General features: G+C 39.1%; 1 protein-coding gene across 4 annotated transcripts in view; it reads right to left on the reverse strand.

The window, feature by feature from the left end:
* The window catches only part of ATG2B (autophagy related 2B), a 74,964-nt gene that overhangs the window by 19,778 nt on the left and 39,048 nt on the right, over nucleotides 1–16,138 (reverse strand). For 2 of the 4 annotated variants that reach the window (XM_024758682.1, XM_024758673.1), the window contains exons 22-34: nucleotides 13,984–14,183; nucleotides 13,733–13,813; nucleotides 12,454–12,560; nucleotides 12,196–12,288; nucleotides 11,209–11,279; nucleotides 10,730–10,806; nucleotides 10,280–10,483; nucleotides 8,408–8,549; nucleotides 5,981–6,183; nucleotides 5,020–5,246; nucleotides 3,502–3,610; nucleotides 2,362–2,556; nucleotides 1,444–1,545 (exon numbers count right to left, since the gene is read on the reverse strand). In XM_024758682.1, the coding sequence (XP_024614450.1) occupies nucleotides 1,444–1,545; nucleotides 2,362–2,556; nucleotides 3,502–3,610; nucleotides 5,020–5,246; nucleotides 5,981–6,183; nucleotides 8,408–8,549; nucleotides 10,280–10,483; nucleotides 10,730–10,806; nucleotides 11,209–11,279; nucleotides 12,196–12,288; nucleotides 12,454–12,560; nucleotides 13,733–13,813; nucleotides 13,984–14,183 (1,811 nt within the window). The remainder of the gene's footprint in view (nucleotides 1–1,443; nucleotides 1,546–2,361; nucleotides 2,557–3,501; nucleotides 3,611–5,019; nucleotides 5,247–5,980; nucleotides 6,184–8,407; nucleotides 8,550–10,279; nucleotides 10,484–10,729; nucleotides 10,807–11,208; nucleotides 11,280–12,195; nucleotides 12,289–12,453; nucleotides 12,561–13,732; nucleotides 13,814–13,983; nucleotides 14,184–16,138) is intronic. The other 2 variants (XM_024758691.1, XM_024758697.1) reach the window with 2 other exon arrangements.

Raw genomic sequence — 16,138 nt, forward strand, 5'->3', positions numbered from 1 at the left:
AAAGAAAAGGTCTATTAAAGAAAACTGGGCTTGATACGTCTGGTAAAGTCATGCCATAAAGATAAATCTCACTCAAATTCTTGCTCACACTGGTGATTTTCACAGATCAAATTTCCCATATATACGTCATCATATTCCTACTAGGCCAATATGGATAAATCAAATTAAAATATGGGTTTCAAAAGATATTCTTCTCATAATGAGAAAACATAAATCTAAAATACTCACTGGCAAGACTGACCCAGCTCAGAAGCTACAAATATTAACATAAAGTTGTGCTAAACTTCTGTGCTTCACATTACAACTTCTCTGAGATATTCCTATGTTTTGTTTACAATATAAATATTACTTTAGATTACCCCTGATACATCTATTACTTATTTAAATAATGAATCGACATTATTCAATTAATGTTATTTAATCAAACAAATAATACCACCCCACATATACTCCACTTCCAAACCTGAGCTCACACCAATGTGTAAGGTATAAGGGGAGGGTTCTGTTATTTCAAAAGCAGATTACTATAAAAACTCCATTTATCTTCTGTAGTTGTTACATGCTTCAGTTAACAATGACAGCTAACACTTCTGATCGTTAACAGTGTGTGCCAGGCACCAAGCTAAATGTTTTACATACACCAGTCTCCTTTAAGCCTCATTTTAAAAAAAATGACGCTACATGTACTATTACTTTTTCCATTTTATCAGTGAAGAAACTGAGGCTTGGGGAAATTAAGTTACCTACCAAAAGCCACACAGTTAGTAAAAGAGAACTGAGATTTAAGCCCAGGTCTGACTCTAAACCCACACTCTTCACTACACTGCACTACTACCAAGTATCACATCTTCATACACCGAACAAAGCTTGTAAAACAACTATGCTTTAAACAGCTCTCTGGGAAGGCAAAACCCAGGATCATTTGATGGGGTGCTTGCTAGGGTATAGGAAAGTAGATTTCTTTACCTCTTTCCATAAATCTCTGCTTTGTTTGTGACCTGTTCAAGTGCCAATTTACTAATTTGTCATTGTGCCCAGGGCAGGGAATTCTCTTCCAGATGCTGTGATTACAATCCCCTATATCTTTCAGTAGTGTATATCGAGGAGTCCTTTCATCCTCTGAAAATACCTGTATATCTGCATTAGGAGCACGTATGTAAAGATCAGAGAACATGAGAAGCAGGTATTAAGCGCTATGTCACGTAGACAGTGCGTACGTAGGTAACTGGAGGACAAAATCTAATAATATTTATTCACTAATAATTAGATTCCAAACAGCTAATGAATTTGCCCTACTCTTTACCAGCAGAAGTCTGTTTTAATTATGCAACTTCCATAAAAGTTAAATCATAATAAACATAATTCTACTAAATCAAATCTCTCATTCTGAATGTGGGATATATATTTAAACACAATGCCATGCCTTATGCTTGTAATACAAACCTGGTCGATATTGAGACGAAGTGGCATTAGGGACACTCTGAGGCAGCATTCCTGTGGTGACCTGCCAGACTCTGGGCGCACATGTAGTGCTTTCACTGTCAGCTACAAGATGAGACAGACAAACACGTTTTTTCCCTAGTGATAATATGACCTTGCTTTCATTAAAAAAAATAAAAGCAAAAAAGAGGGAAAAAAAATCCTATATCTAGTCCCTGTATCAGAACAAAAAGTGGAACTGTTTACCCTCTTTCCTTAGAATCCTGAATCTAACTTTTTTGGGTCACACACTCTTTCAAGAATCTGATGAAAGATATGAATTCTCTTTAGAGGAAAAAATGCAAATGATAATGTTGTACTCGCAGTCTCAAAGAAGTTTGCTAAGCCCCAGAAGCTAATCCATAGACCCATACTCCAAAGACAACTTCTATGACGTTTTCTTCTGGAAGTCCTGAGCTGATCATTTTTATTCTAATAAAAATTAAAAGTTAGAAATGTGGAATACTGCCAACAATTTCGTTTAAACATTTTAAGTGTTTTGTTTTTTTGGCCACGCCGCGTGGCTTGTGGGATCTTAGCTCCCCAACCAGGGATTGAACCAGGGCCCTCGACAGTGAGAGCATGGAGTACTAACCACTGGACCGCCAGGGAATTCCTTGTGTAAGTGTTTTGTGTAGATCACTATGGACTTCTGGTTTTCCTCAGGTATTGATATATTGGCAATTATAGAAACAACATGCAAAATAATTTTTAAAACATAAAACTTTAAGCAGCATATTTAAAAGGGATTTTCATATAAAAATGAGGGAAAAAATCCCATAATTTTCCCTAATCTAAAATAAATCTTCTGCAGTTAGACATAATAAAAATACTTTTCTGAAACTAATACAACAACAAAATATTTGAAGTTTTAAATCTTACCATGTTGGAATGAGCTTTTCGAGGCATTTCTTTACTGCAATACAGGTACAAAAACTTATTCATCTGTGATGTTGCCAGACGATCTCGAATTTCAAGATCCTGCACGATGAACACCTGCCGGGAGACCGGGTGTTCCAAGAGGCTAGAATCGCATTCTGGTTTGCATGGAGGGTAGACCTCGTGCTGAAACTTCACCTTTACAGAAGAGAAAGAACACAGAACAATCTCTACATTTTATTTAAATCAGATTTTCTCTTTAAAATGTAACACATCACTCATTTTCTTTGAATTCTCAGCTTTCGATTCTACTTTCAGAGAACAGCATAACACGCCTACATTTGTTCACGTATTTATTTATTAATCCACGTGTTCAGGACCATACAAGGAAAAGCCTGACTGACATTTCTTATTTGACCTTGGTAAAATCCCTATCCTTTTCAAGCAAAACGCTCAATAGGCATAAGTCATAAAATTATTATCTTGCATACCTATGAAACTGCTTGGAGGCAAGGTTCAGGTTCCAAAAGGGCGCGAGGATACAATTTAGTATACGGAGCTGTCATCACTGCACTATTTCTAGGATAAGCGCCCTAATATTCGACCCTTGGCACAACCCCAGACAAGCTGACAGAATTAACTGCATCAACGGCACTGGCAGCCTGGCCTACTGCTCTCTAGATGCTCACAAAGGACCTGAGACCTGTGTGCTATCCAATGGCAGGCCTTCCCAGAGACATGCTCCAGCGCAGTGGTTCCCCAAGCACGGTCCTGGGTAAAGTGGTATCACAATCACCTGGGAACTCATTAAAAATGCAAATTCATGGGCCCTACCTCAGACTTACTGAATCAAAAACTCTGGGGCCCAGCAACCTGTGTTTTAACAAGCCCTCAAGGGGATTCTGATGCTTGTTCAACTCTGCGAGACACTGCTCTAGGGGTAGCCTGGGAAAACAAAAACAAAAACCCTAAATTTTCTCAGAGTATTTGAGAAAGAAAAAGAGGCAAGAGTTTCTATACAAGATCCCTGCACTTTTCCACTTACACCCCAAGACCACATGGGGGAGGGGACAGGGAGTAACCAAAGAACGCCCACTAATGCTCCTACTTAGGTGGATTTTTCCTTTCAAAATGTCACATTACCTTGCTTAATTGTATTTCCATTAAAAAGTCATGGTTTCTTCCTTTTCCCCCACATACCACATTACGTCCATGTCTTGCAGGTGTGTGAGAAGGTGAGCTGTGGGGACTACTATAAATGAAAAATAAAACCTTTTGTTAAAGGAATAGTCAAAGAAAGGCAATGAATGACACCAGAAAAAATAACAGGATGAAAAAAGAAAAGATTACAGAACTAGCAAAACACTGCCACAAACTGTATTGCTATAAATCAAAACCTCACCTGTTATCTCTTGGAGACACTGAGAACATAAATGTTATTACTGCCGTTACAGCAATCATCTACTTGTTAAATATTTAAAACTACAGAAAACGCTAACTATGATGCTGGTGTGCATATCACAAGATAGACTTAGAAATGAGACCTCTGTGTAAGTTCCTTATTACTTCAGAAACCCCTGAGAGTCAGAGGACAAGTCCTAGAAATTCCAATTAACACGGAAAAGAATTATAGTAAAGTTAAAAGTTTTTTTTAAAACACTTTTAAATAGAAAAAGTCATTACAATGCTGTGCCAAAGGTTCCCACCCCGTGAAGCCTTTCCTGACCCTCCCCACCCCACTGAGAGTGTCTACCCTTAGTCTCTGCCTCATCTTTCCATCCAGTTCCCTTCTAGAACCATGGAATAACGCACTCATTAGCAGGTACTTCAGCAGCATCCACTCTGTGCTGGGCACCCTGCTGGGCGCTAGAGAATCAGGGGCACGCGTGGTCCCCACCTCCTGACGCACACACTTCACTTCGTCGCCCTCACTGGCTCACGTAACTCTCTCTCCCTTCTGAACTTAGGACAGGGTCTGGGTCGTATTCATTTTAATGAATGTGCCTCTAACACAGGCTCTGGCACATGGTAGGTACCCGAAAAATTTTGCTGAATGGAAATGCCTTAAGTCATATTTTAGGAAAAAAATACAAAGAATGCAAACAAGTTTTCAAATGCAAAACTTTAACATTAAAAGAGTAACATTTAAATTACAGTTTTTAATATTACTTATTAATAATTCTTAAAAGGATAAATTCTATGTATTTTTAGCGAAAAGAATATATTGGTCTGGTGGTCCAGTGGCTAAGAATCCGCCTTCCATGGGCTTCCCTGGTGGCGCAGTGGTTGAGAGTCTGCCTGCTGATGCAGGGGACACCGGTTCGTGCCCCGGTCTGGGAAGATCCCACATGCTGCGGAGCGGCTGGGCCCGTGAGCCATGGCCGCTGAGCCTGCGCGTCCAGAGCCTGTGCTCTGCAACGGGAGAGGCCACAACAGTGAGAGGCCCGCGTACCGCAAAAAAAAAAAAAAAGAATCTGCCTTCCAATGCAGGGGACGCGAGTTCGATCCCTGGTCGGGGAACCAAGATCCCACATGCTGCGGGGCAACCAAGCCCTTGTGCCACAACTACTAAGCCCACGCGCCACAACTAGAGAAGCCCGTGCCCCACAACAAAGAGAGTATATTGGTCTGCCAAATAAACTTATGTAGAAATTAACTTACATATAACTTTTAGCTGGAGAAGCAGGAGGGGCTGTTCCAAAATCTTTTCCTCCAAAAAGATGCCAAACAAGAGAGACTTCTTTAACCAGGTACCGAATTACAGGAATGGGAAAGTGTAACGGGGCTTTGCTCGTATCTGTCTTCTTAACAGGCAGACTAAAATAATTATCTCTTATCACAATCGCATCATCAACCATTATTTTTACAACTGGCTCTTCTTCCTTCTCCTAAGACAAAGGAAGAGGTAACACATACTCTCTTATTTAAGTAGAAACCACTGATTATGGTGTGCATCTCAAGGGGATTTGACTCTGCATTCTTTCTAATAATTTCAATATATAGTGGAATAATAAATACTGATGATAATCACCGCATAAGATACTCTGCTTTATTAACAATAAAATGAACTCTCTCTTCTATGTGAATCACTCCATAAGAATTTTTTATAGTCTACGATTTGGCTTTTACTACTCGTTTGACAATAAAAAGGTACAGATTCAATGCTTTACCATTTTGTTTAGTGAACTGTGGATTCATTAAATCCAGACCATGCTTTTTCAATGTGAGCATGATTCTAAAAAGGAAACTACATATACATTAACCAAGCATTAGCCTTCTCACAAATCACATCTTATCTTTCCCAATTCTGGTGTTAACAACTCTGTACAGAACTCCTTTCTGCCATTTAATTTCACAGCCCTGAAGAGGTATCTTACTACATACTTACTCTGTAGTTCAATAAACAATGCAGGAGACTTTGCAAGTAGAGAGTCTCTGAGAGATGTTCATAAAAAGAGTAAAGTATAACAAACATTTACAAAGTCTCAAGAGTAAATTACAAAAGGAAGTAATTCTGAACTGTAAAGAGTTAACAAAACCTAAAGAAGCTTTTCAGGTTCCCTTTGGTCAATTCAATTTATAACACTATTTTAAGACATTAATTATATCATCAATTTATTACCTGAATGGTTGCTCTTGGTGCAAAAAGAATGCAAAAGTCGTCGTTTTCTGTGGGCACACCTGTCACCGCATCACTCATCAAGTGGTGTGTGAATGAGGCGTAAGTGGGTCCAGGCTCCTGGGACACGTTCCCACTCTCATCAGGAAACAGGAAGAGGTCTGAACAACATGGCTCCTGAATTTGAGATTTTTCATCCAAAACACCTAGGTGAAAAGATTACAACATTCAATTTTGGCATATTTTAAACATCAACAACAATAACATTTATTAAGCATTTTAGGACTTCCCTCGTGGCACAGTGGTAAAAATCCGCCTGCCGATGCAGGGGACACAGGTTCAATCCGTGGTCCAGGAAGATCCCACAGGCCATGGAGCAACTAAGCCTGTGCGCCACAACTACTGAGTCCCTGCACTGCAACTACTGAAGCCCATGTACACTAGGGCCCACGTGCTGCAACTACTGAGCCCGCGTGCTGCAACCAAGGAAGCCCGCGCACCTAGAGCCCTTGCTCTGCAACAAGAGAAGCCAACGCAATGAGAAACCCGCGCACCGCAGCAAAGAGTAGCCTCCGCTCGCCACAACCAGAGAAAGCCTGCACGCAGCAACGAAGACCCAACACAGCCAAAAATTTTTAAAAAACAGTATCTCACTTATTTCTTACAATAACCTTCTGACTACTAATAAAAAGACTAGTAAGTATGAAGTTTTCTAAGAAACAGTAAATGATGGACTCGTAAAGTTACAGACAGTCTCCTCTTAGTTACTTAGTGTCAGAGAAGTTCAGGAATTCAGCAGCAGCTAGTTAGTGTGGACTGGAGTTCCATTTTAGCCAGAATTTCATATTGACAATTATGTGCTGTAGGTGGAGCTCTGGAGGAAACTCCTTGGACAATATAGCAAGGGGAGGCGAAATAGTTACATGTAGCAGCGTCTCACCTAAAACTATAGGAAATCTCTGCTCGGGGAAGGGGTGGGGGAAACAGTTGTCAAGCATGTCTTAGGCCAGGGAATGATTCCAAGCAATAAAAAGACTCCTTGGGGCCACTGGATACCCAAATGGGACACCTGTTCTCAGGTAGCTCTCACAATATGAAGTTCACAAAAGGCTGCATGTGTGCAAAAATCTGTATGTGAACATGTATTTTTTATACGTTTATATTATAGATTAGATTCACTAATTCTTTTCTTTTCTTTTTTTGTGGCCGCACTGCATAGTATACGGGATCTTAGTCCCCCCAACCAGGGATCAAACCCATGCCCCCTGTGGTGGAAGCATGGAGTCCTAACCACTGGACTGCCAGGGAATTCCACAGATTCACTAATTCTTTCTCCATTCATTCATCCAAACCAAACCCTGTGAGATGAACTAAGAATACTACGATGAATGCGGTGACATCTTAGCCCGGAAGGCTCACAGACTAGACATTCTCCCGTGGCAGTACTTTGAACCCACTCATCCTTGTAAGTGCTCAGTGTACAGTACAGAGTCCTGTGTGCTGAAGCTGCTCGGTAAATATTCATTAAACATTCTTTCCCACACGAGTAGGTTAGCTGCTAACGTTTATTACAAATAATGTTAGTACATAGGGAGCTAAAAGTTCCCATTTGCTTCCTTAGCTCTGATTTCTTCTAAATTAGAATGAAAGCAACATTGAATGCTAAACTTCTATAACACTATGAAATAATTTTTAAAAATTAAGATCTCACAACATATAGAAATAGCTATGTTCAGCCAATTAGAAAAAAAAAATATTTTTAGATAGATACTTCAAAATATTTAGATGCTTCCACTTGGCTTTAAAGCTCTCTCACTGTCTGGTTCCTCCCTGCTTATCTAACATTACTGCCTAATTCTTTTCGACAAGAAGGGAACTTCTGTTCCAGTATTAACAGCCTGAGTTACTAGATCATTAAGGCTCATACACGCCTCTGGGCCTCTGCTGATGTTAGTGACCTTGCCAAGATTATCTTCTCTCTCCCCTCTACACGCCTAGGTCCTACACACTTTTTAAAAGCCAACTCATCTCATTTTCACTGAAGTCTAATGAAGGGATTCCAAATCCTTTCCGAGCAGTGATTAGAGTGTACACTACATTCTGAAGTGTTTTCTTGTATCACCTCTGGATGGTTCTAAGCACTAGCCTCTGTCTGGTTCAGTGCCAGGTTGCTGCACGAGACCACGAGCTACCAGGGAACATAAGCCTTGCCTTCCACCTATCTGTCGCCGCCCCCCAACACTCTGGCCAGTATTATTTATCTACTAAACATTCAATGAACACAAGCTGACTGACTAATAAATACCCACCCAAACTCAGACCTGTCTTTTCTTCAGGAAGCTACTTATTGAGGACGCTGTAAGAACACAAACAATGTCAGCCTCCACTACAACATCACAGCTCCCAGGAAGAAGTCCTGGTCTGTCTCACCATTAGACTGTGGTTTTACAGACGCAGCAGCCTCTTGCGTGTCAATTTCCTCCATAGCGTCACTCATCAAATCTCGTAGTATTTGTTGATCTGCTTCAGGAAGCACTGGACCACGTGAGGATGACCGACCAGCGGGATCTACCTACAGCCGAAAACCCTAATTAAAATCAACTTGAAAATGATCTAAAAAGCAAATTACTCAACGTTTATTTTGTCCTAGAAATATACTACATTTCACAAAAACACCAAAAGCAGGAACACATTCATTTTTCTATATTCTCTCAGCAGGTGTTACATTTTCATTTTAAGTCTTTAGTATTTTCACCCCAACAACTACTGGCAAATAGAAGTAAATGTGTTATCATCTCAAAGCCGGCACAGTGAACTGAATCTTGAAGACGTAATACATTCGAAGAGAAGGAAGGTGAAAAACACTTCAGTGAAGCTGGGGGAGAGGGGGGTCTCTCTGTAAAGAGTCCGATCTGCTCAAACCTGATGGCTGCCATGACCACCCTCTGAGACAAAGCCACTGTAGGTCGAGCCTCATTTCTTGGAACAAATAGACACCTGAAGACAGTAGCGGGTATTCATGAGAGGGGAAATCTACTAAAAGGTGATTTGTGGAGTTCAGTTCCAACACTGATGCTTAACCATTTTTGTTAGTGAATCGTGGATTCATTAAATCCAAACCATGCTTTTAAAATGTCAGCATGGGGCTTCCCTGGTGGTGCAGTGGTTAGGAGTCCGCCTGCCGATGCAGTGGACGCGGGTTCGTGCCCCGGTCCGGGAGGATCCCACATGCCGCTGAGCCTGCGCGTCCGGAGCCCGTGCTCCACAACGGGAGAGACCACAACAGTGAGAGGCCCACGTACCGCAAAAAAATAATAATACTCAAATAAATAAATAAATAAAATGTCAGCATGACTCTAAAATGGAAAGATCTCATTTGAAAGGGATAATTTAAAATAACTTTTAATAAATTGGAGAATAAAAGAGAAGAAACAGTAGAGAGAGAGTATCATAAATCACTTCATTATCAGGGAGAATACAGCAGGAGCAAGGAAACAAAAACAGAAGCGTAACACAAACGAGGTGTAAGATCAGCATGAACGAAAGATAATGCAAGGCCTGTCAGACCCTTACTGAAGGATCCATTGACCTAAGGGGACCGAGAATTCTGTTCACAGAAGAGGCCACGAAGAAGAATAAAAAGACTGATAAAAAGTAAATGCTAAACAAACTGGACATTGTTCTATCTGGACATATGAGAGGGCAGAGAGGTGACAGCTGGGGGCATAAGAAAGCAATGAACTGGGAATCCAAATACCTGCATATTGTTGCTGCTACTAGTTAGGGCAAATAACCTAAATTCTCTGGGTCTTATTCATCTACTAAACAGAGATGATAACCTTTAACCTCTCAACTGCACTAGGTAAGAGGAAATCACATATGAGAAAGTATACTGAAAACTGGATAGAATTGTAGATAACAAATATGAAAGATAATGTCATATAAATAAGTCTTCTGGTAATAATACTAATTCCTGCCACCACAGACTCTCACATGCTAAATGTTTTCTTTCTTCCCTGAGGACATATGAAAATAACTTAAGTCTGGGAAAATGTATGTTAGTTGAGAATATTAATGTTCTGAAACTGAGAGCATCAAACAGTAGAATGGTTTTCCAAAAAGGCCCATGGAATCACCTTTCTAGACCCCATCACCCTGAAAGTAAGAATAGATAGATGATTATTCAAAGTTTCCTTTCTACCCTATGACTGTCAAGAAGACCTCGCCAATGTACAGGTCACTCGCATGTCTGGAATGAGGAGGGGTTGAGTGAGTTCTAACGAATGAGGCTGGCGGCTGTACCTTCATCTTTCTTTGCGGGGCTCCGGACTTCACGTCTGCCTTGTCAGCCACATGTAAGTCCCCGTAGCTTGCAATGTACTGAATGAGATTCATTAATGCAGCACAAGAGTCCGAGCACGTTCTAATATGGACAACGTCACTCGAACAGTGTAATTCAAAGTGCGGCTCAGTCTGGACAGGACACGGAAAAAAGGATAAAAATGTCTACCAAAACAAGAGAAAAAAATGTTTGCATCGGTTTACATTAAATAAAATATAATATGATAATTTGTCTTGCCACAGGAAACATGCATTTATAATAACTCAATCTTAACTTTAAAATATTTTATTTATTTCTGACTAAAATTAGGTAAGTGGAAAAATACTTTTACAGTAAGTTCAGTATGTTTTTAGTCTCTTCTATAAAAAAAAGGACTTAAATAAAAATATCCATTTATTTTAATAACTTACTTGCTCTCCATCAGAATCAGACTTCACTGCAGTTATGGTTAATTCCAAAAGCCCCATATCCATCACACGAACATAATCTAAAATTTTTTAAAGTAATTAATAAAATATCTGAGTATAACTTTCAAAAAATGCTTATCCAACAAACACCCAATAAAACTAGTGCTTCTTTAAAATTCATGGCAGGTAGTAGTACAAATACTTATAATGTAATGGAAACATAGTTTCATCCTACAAAAATCCTACAGTTCACTTTATTTTTAATTAGAAACAAAATCTGCCTTCTGTTAAATAAACAAGCGTATATACAATGTGATGCATTTTACCAATGTTATTGATATTACAAACTGGTATTACAATATTCAGACTGATAAGATCCTTAGTTCACTGGCATTATTCTAGAGTTAAAATGCTTAAAAATATTCAGATGCAAAAAATAAAAGAGGATTCATCTATCCCAGATTTTGTTTTTTAACTCTTACCTCTATTCAGATTTACAGTAACAGTATTACACTTGTCAGACAGGTGTAAAGCAGCTTCATCCAAGATTATTCTGGGCAAAAGAAAGATAAAATCAAGATCTAAAAAACTAACCTTGAATATACGCTGCATAATCGCTATACACTTAGCTGTGCCACATTCTTTCTGATATAAATACGATCAAAGCCATATACTATATACTTAGCTGTGCCATTCCTTCTGATATAAATACGATCAAAGCCATATGCAGTTTCTAGCTTACAAATGTCACCTAACATTTCTTTGTTCTTTTAATATTTATTTATTTTTTTATCTGTCTTTGGCTGGGTTGGGTCTTAGTCGCGGCACACGGGAACTGCAAAATGCGGCGTCTTTCGTTGCGGTGCGCGGGCTTCTCTCTAGTTGTGGTGTGCGGGCTCCGGAGCACGTGGGCTCTCTAGCTGTGGTGTGGGCTTAGTTGCCCCGCAGCACGTGGGATCCTAGTTCCCTGACCAGGGATTGAACCCATGTCCCCTGCATTGGAAGGCAGATTCTTAACCACTGGACCACCAGGTAAGCCCTAACATTTCTTTAAAACTCACTGTTTATGAGTACTAGAAACATTTAAATGGCATAAATGAGATTAAATCATCTGCTCGAATCAATTTTAAATTTTCAGCAATTTTAACAGATGCCCAAATTCACAAGGTTTAAATTAGGAAAATGAAGTGTATCAGGTATTATGGGAAGTTTACATATGTTTTAAAAAGTTAACCAATAATCTCAAGAATGAATTTCCTCCCTAAAAATGAAATACAGTAATGAATTGAAGAGGTGGGACGAATCATCTGAGAAAGAAAAGCTGAAAACTTGAATAAAGGAACATGACTAATAGTAAAAGGATGTTGCTTTTAACAAAGATTGACACTTTAATCAAAGGGTTGAGATAAAGCTCTGTCAGTATGTTTTGAACAGCTGCATTTAGTAGACAGAGAGGCTTAACACGGTACCTGAGAGTAGAAGATGATTTATCCAAGGCAACACTACTTGAAACGCTGAATGTTTCAACAGTAAGAAGAGATCGGATTGGCAAATAAAGAGGCCTATTACCACAAAGGAACAAGAGAATATTAGTCTGCTGCAAAAGAAAAGAAACTCCCTTTAAAGAGCATTTTGAACCTTAACTCTACTGAATTACATACTTTTCCTCAAAACTGAGTACATATTTTAAAGACTAAAACTTTATTTTGCTCCATTTATGAACTAACCTATAATCAAGTGCACAGCTCCAGAGATGAACATGAAAGGTTGTAAATGAGGTTGGAGGATTGTATCCCAGAACAGGTTCATCAGCAATATTCAAGAAGTATAAAATCTATAATCACAAAAATACAAAATGCCCTGCTTTAGAAGAAAAAAAAAGTTTTGATATGATATCCTTAATACCAACATGAAATAAAATAGCTCACAAAAACACCAACCATTTAGTGGAAAATCATAATGTTAAAAGAAAATCATCATTTGAAGGAATTCATTTCAAAAAGTATTTGCATAACTAGAATTTGAAATGCAGAGGCCCATCTAACAACTGCAATGCTACAGAGATCTCGGAAAAATCATATCCTATGAAACTAACAAAGTATGTATAATATACTTTCAACATTACTTTGCTTGGAATAATTCTTTTGAAAAAAACAAATTTTGCCAAAGACTGTTTAAAACTCTCCATCTGGTTTTCTATAAAATCCACTGTTGGGAGAAGTTCCTGTTCCTTAATTTATACCCAGATCTGTCTGAAAACCAGTCCTTCTCACCAACATCTACTCTATATTTCTATCTAAATCAAAAAGTTAGGCTAAATCTCTCCCTTACAGCCAGCCAGTTGACTAACCATCTCTCTTACCCCCGCTCTATTTATTCTCTCTCTCTATATATTTTACGTTTCAGAATGTTTCTGAAAGCATTCAAGTTTAAAATAATTTATTATTTTCCAAGCACAAAGAAAAGGTTTCTCTTTCTAAGGAAAACGAACAAGAATCACAGTGTGCTAGTTTTCATTCTCATATAAAGAAGAGTTAACTTCTTACCCAAAGTTTCCTTTGAAAAAATGTAATTAACCAAATACAGTTATTACACTGGAAATTAATTACAGAATTCCTTATAAATGCCTCAGTGTATATTGTTGACCTAGGGGATAATTCTGAAATTACGGCACTTAAAGAATATACAGTTATAAGTGCAAGTCAACACTCATTTATTCTCCTCTATGCCAGGCACTCGATAGGTCCCTTCCCTTTAATGATAAAACATAACTTTGTCTTTGAGATGTTTAAGGACCAAACTTTAAGGTAAAGAATCAATTACATTCTGGGGTGGTGATAATGTTCTATTTCCTAACATAAGAGGTGGTATTTATATAGGAGTATTTATATCATGAAAATTCGATGAGCACTGAATATTTATGATTTGTGAACTTTTCACTATGTGTATTATATGTTAACATAAAGTAAAAAATAAATCAATAAATATACATCACAGCTCTCTTACCTGCTCATGCCAGCTAAACCCGGAAGGAAGCATTCTGTGCTGGAGAGTGGCTCCTTTCAGTCCCACAGCAATGAGAAATTCCTACAGAGCAACACGAAGAATTACATTTATTACCTACATAACCCTCTGGTTCAAAACTTGAAAAGTTTTTCTAAGAAAATAAATGTGTTACATTTATGCAATCATTTTTATTTAACTAGTAATCAAATCAGCAGCAAGTATTTAATGGTATAAAAGTACAAAACACACACCTTTGTATTGGACTCTGATTTATCAGACAATATTTTAACTGCAACAGAGAGCATATTCAAAGTGTCTCCTCCAACACCATCTGAAGAAGCTCGACTGAGGCCATCTTCTTCAGAGGAATAAATAGTAGGTTCCAACCAATGTGGTCGGGTTGAACTGGGCAGTCGTGTTTCTGTAGAAGGAATTGCTCCATCCACTATGCCTATATCCACAATGAGGTGACAAGATAACAAAATGATTATTTGAAATTAATTCACGAACTTCTATAACTCAAAACAAAAATCCATGTACTTCCACTGAATATAACATACCCTGGAGGCAAAATGACCAAGAACCAGCTTGACATTAATAATTCATTCTCCTCTACTAATGTTGGTATAAGTGACTATCCAAGTTAAAAAAAAAATTTGAGATCTGAAATGCTAGAAAAGTTAAATTTAAATAGGAAAATCTAATAAACATTAAGAATGTGCAAGTATCTCTTTTCTACTCACAAAGTAACACAAGGAATGTGCTCAAAGAAGAGCAAATTCTGTATTTGTTACCAAAAGGAAATACCACTTAAAATAAAGAATGTAAAGTCCCATCAACTGATCGATGTATACTAAGATACGGTATATCCATAAAATGGAATATTCCTTGGCAATAAAAAGGAATAAAACACTGATACATTTGGATTAACCTTGAAAACATCATGCCAAGATGCCAATCACAAAAGACCTTCTATTGTATGAAACCATGTATATGAAACAGCCAGAATATGTAAATCCATAGAGACGGAGAGTAAATCAGTGGTCTCTTGAGGCTACAGGGGACTGCAGGCCTGGGGGTTTATAGCTCAAAGGTGCAGACTTCTTCTGGGGGGTTGATGAAAATGCTCTAAAGTTGACTACGATGATGGTTACACAACTCTATGGAAAACTAAAAACGATTGAAATGTATATTTTAAATGGGTGAATTACATGGTATGTGAATTATATCTCAATGTAAGTTGTTGCAAAAAAGAACATAAAGTCAACTTCTAATTTACAATAATTATTACCTTGCCAGTGGAATCAGAACACCCTACAGAAAATAATTTCTAGTGTTCAGAGCTCTGTTCTCTGGGGGCAGGCTGAGCCAGGACCCGCACCCAACGTCTGGGGGCTGGAGCAATACGTGGACGCCTCGTCGGCCTTGCCACTGACCCCACCGGAACCCAGCCTGAGAGAAGCGCGAGTCGTGGGTGCCACATCTCGGGGCTACGGGGGTGACCGGGTAGAGAGGTGGAGCCAGCAGGGAAAATTACTTTCAGGAGGTGATGGTGAAATTGAAGTCAAGAAAGTGAGGAGAAAGCTTTGGGGAAAGCCAAGCAGAGACATTCCAAGTCAAGAACAGTTTGTGCCGAGGCCCTGAGAAAGCCGTGTGGATGAAAGGCTCTTGGTGCTCCAGCCAGGAGTCAGTGCTGTGCCTCTGAGGTGGAAGAGCCAACTTCAGGACACTGGTCCACAAGAGACCTCCCAGCTCCACGTGATATCAAACGGCGAAAATCTCCCAGAGATCTCCATCTCAACACCAGCACCCAGCTTCACTCAACGACCAGCAAGCTACAGTGCTGGACATCCTATGCCAAACAACTAGCAAGACAGAAACACAACCCCACCCATTAGCAGAGAGGCTGCCCAAAATCATAATAAGTCCACAGACACCCCAAACCACAGCACCAGACGTAGACCTGCCCACCAGAAAGACAAGATCCAGCCTCTTCCACCAGAACACAGGCACTAGTCCCCTCCACCAGGAAGCCTACACAACCCACTGAACCAACTTTAGCCACTGGGGACAGACACCAAAAACAACGGGAACTACGAACCTGCAGCCTGCAAAAAGGAGACCCCAAACACAGTAAGATAAGCAAAATGAGAACACAGAAAAACACACTGCAGATGAAGGAGCAAGATAAAAACCCACCAGATCTAACAAATGAAGAGGAAATAGGCAGTCTACCTGAAAAAGAATTCAGAACAACAGTAAAGATGATCCAAAATCTTGGAAATAGAGAAAACGCAAGAAACATTTAACAAGGACCTAGAGGAAGTAAAGATGAAACAAGCAACGATGAACAACACAATAAATGAAATTAAAAATACTCTAGATGGGATCAATAGCAGAATAACT

This window comes from Neophocaena asiaeorientalis, unplaced genomic scaffold (assembly GCF_003031525.2).
Source record: "Neophocaena asiaeorientalis asiaeorientalis breed wild unplaced genomic scaffold, Neophocaena_asiaeorientalis_V1.1 scaffold476, whole genome shotgun sequence".
NCBI classification, from domain to species: domain Eukaryota; kingdom Metazoa; phylum Chordata; class Mammalia; order Artiodactyla; family Phocoenidae; genus Neophocaena; species Neophocaena asiaeorientalis.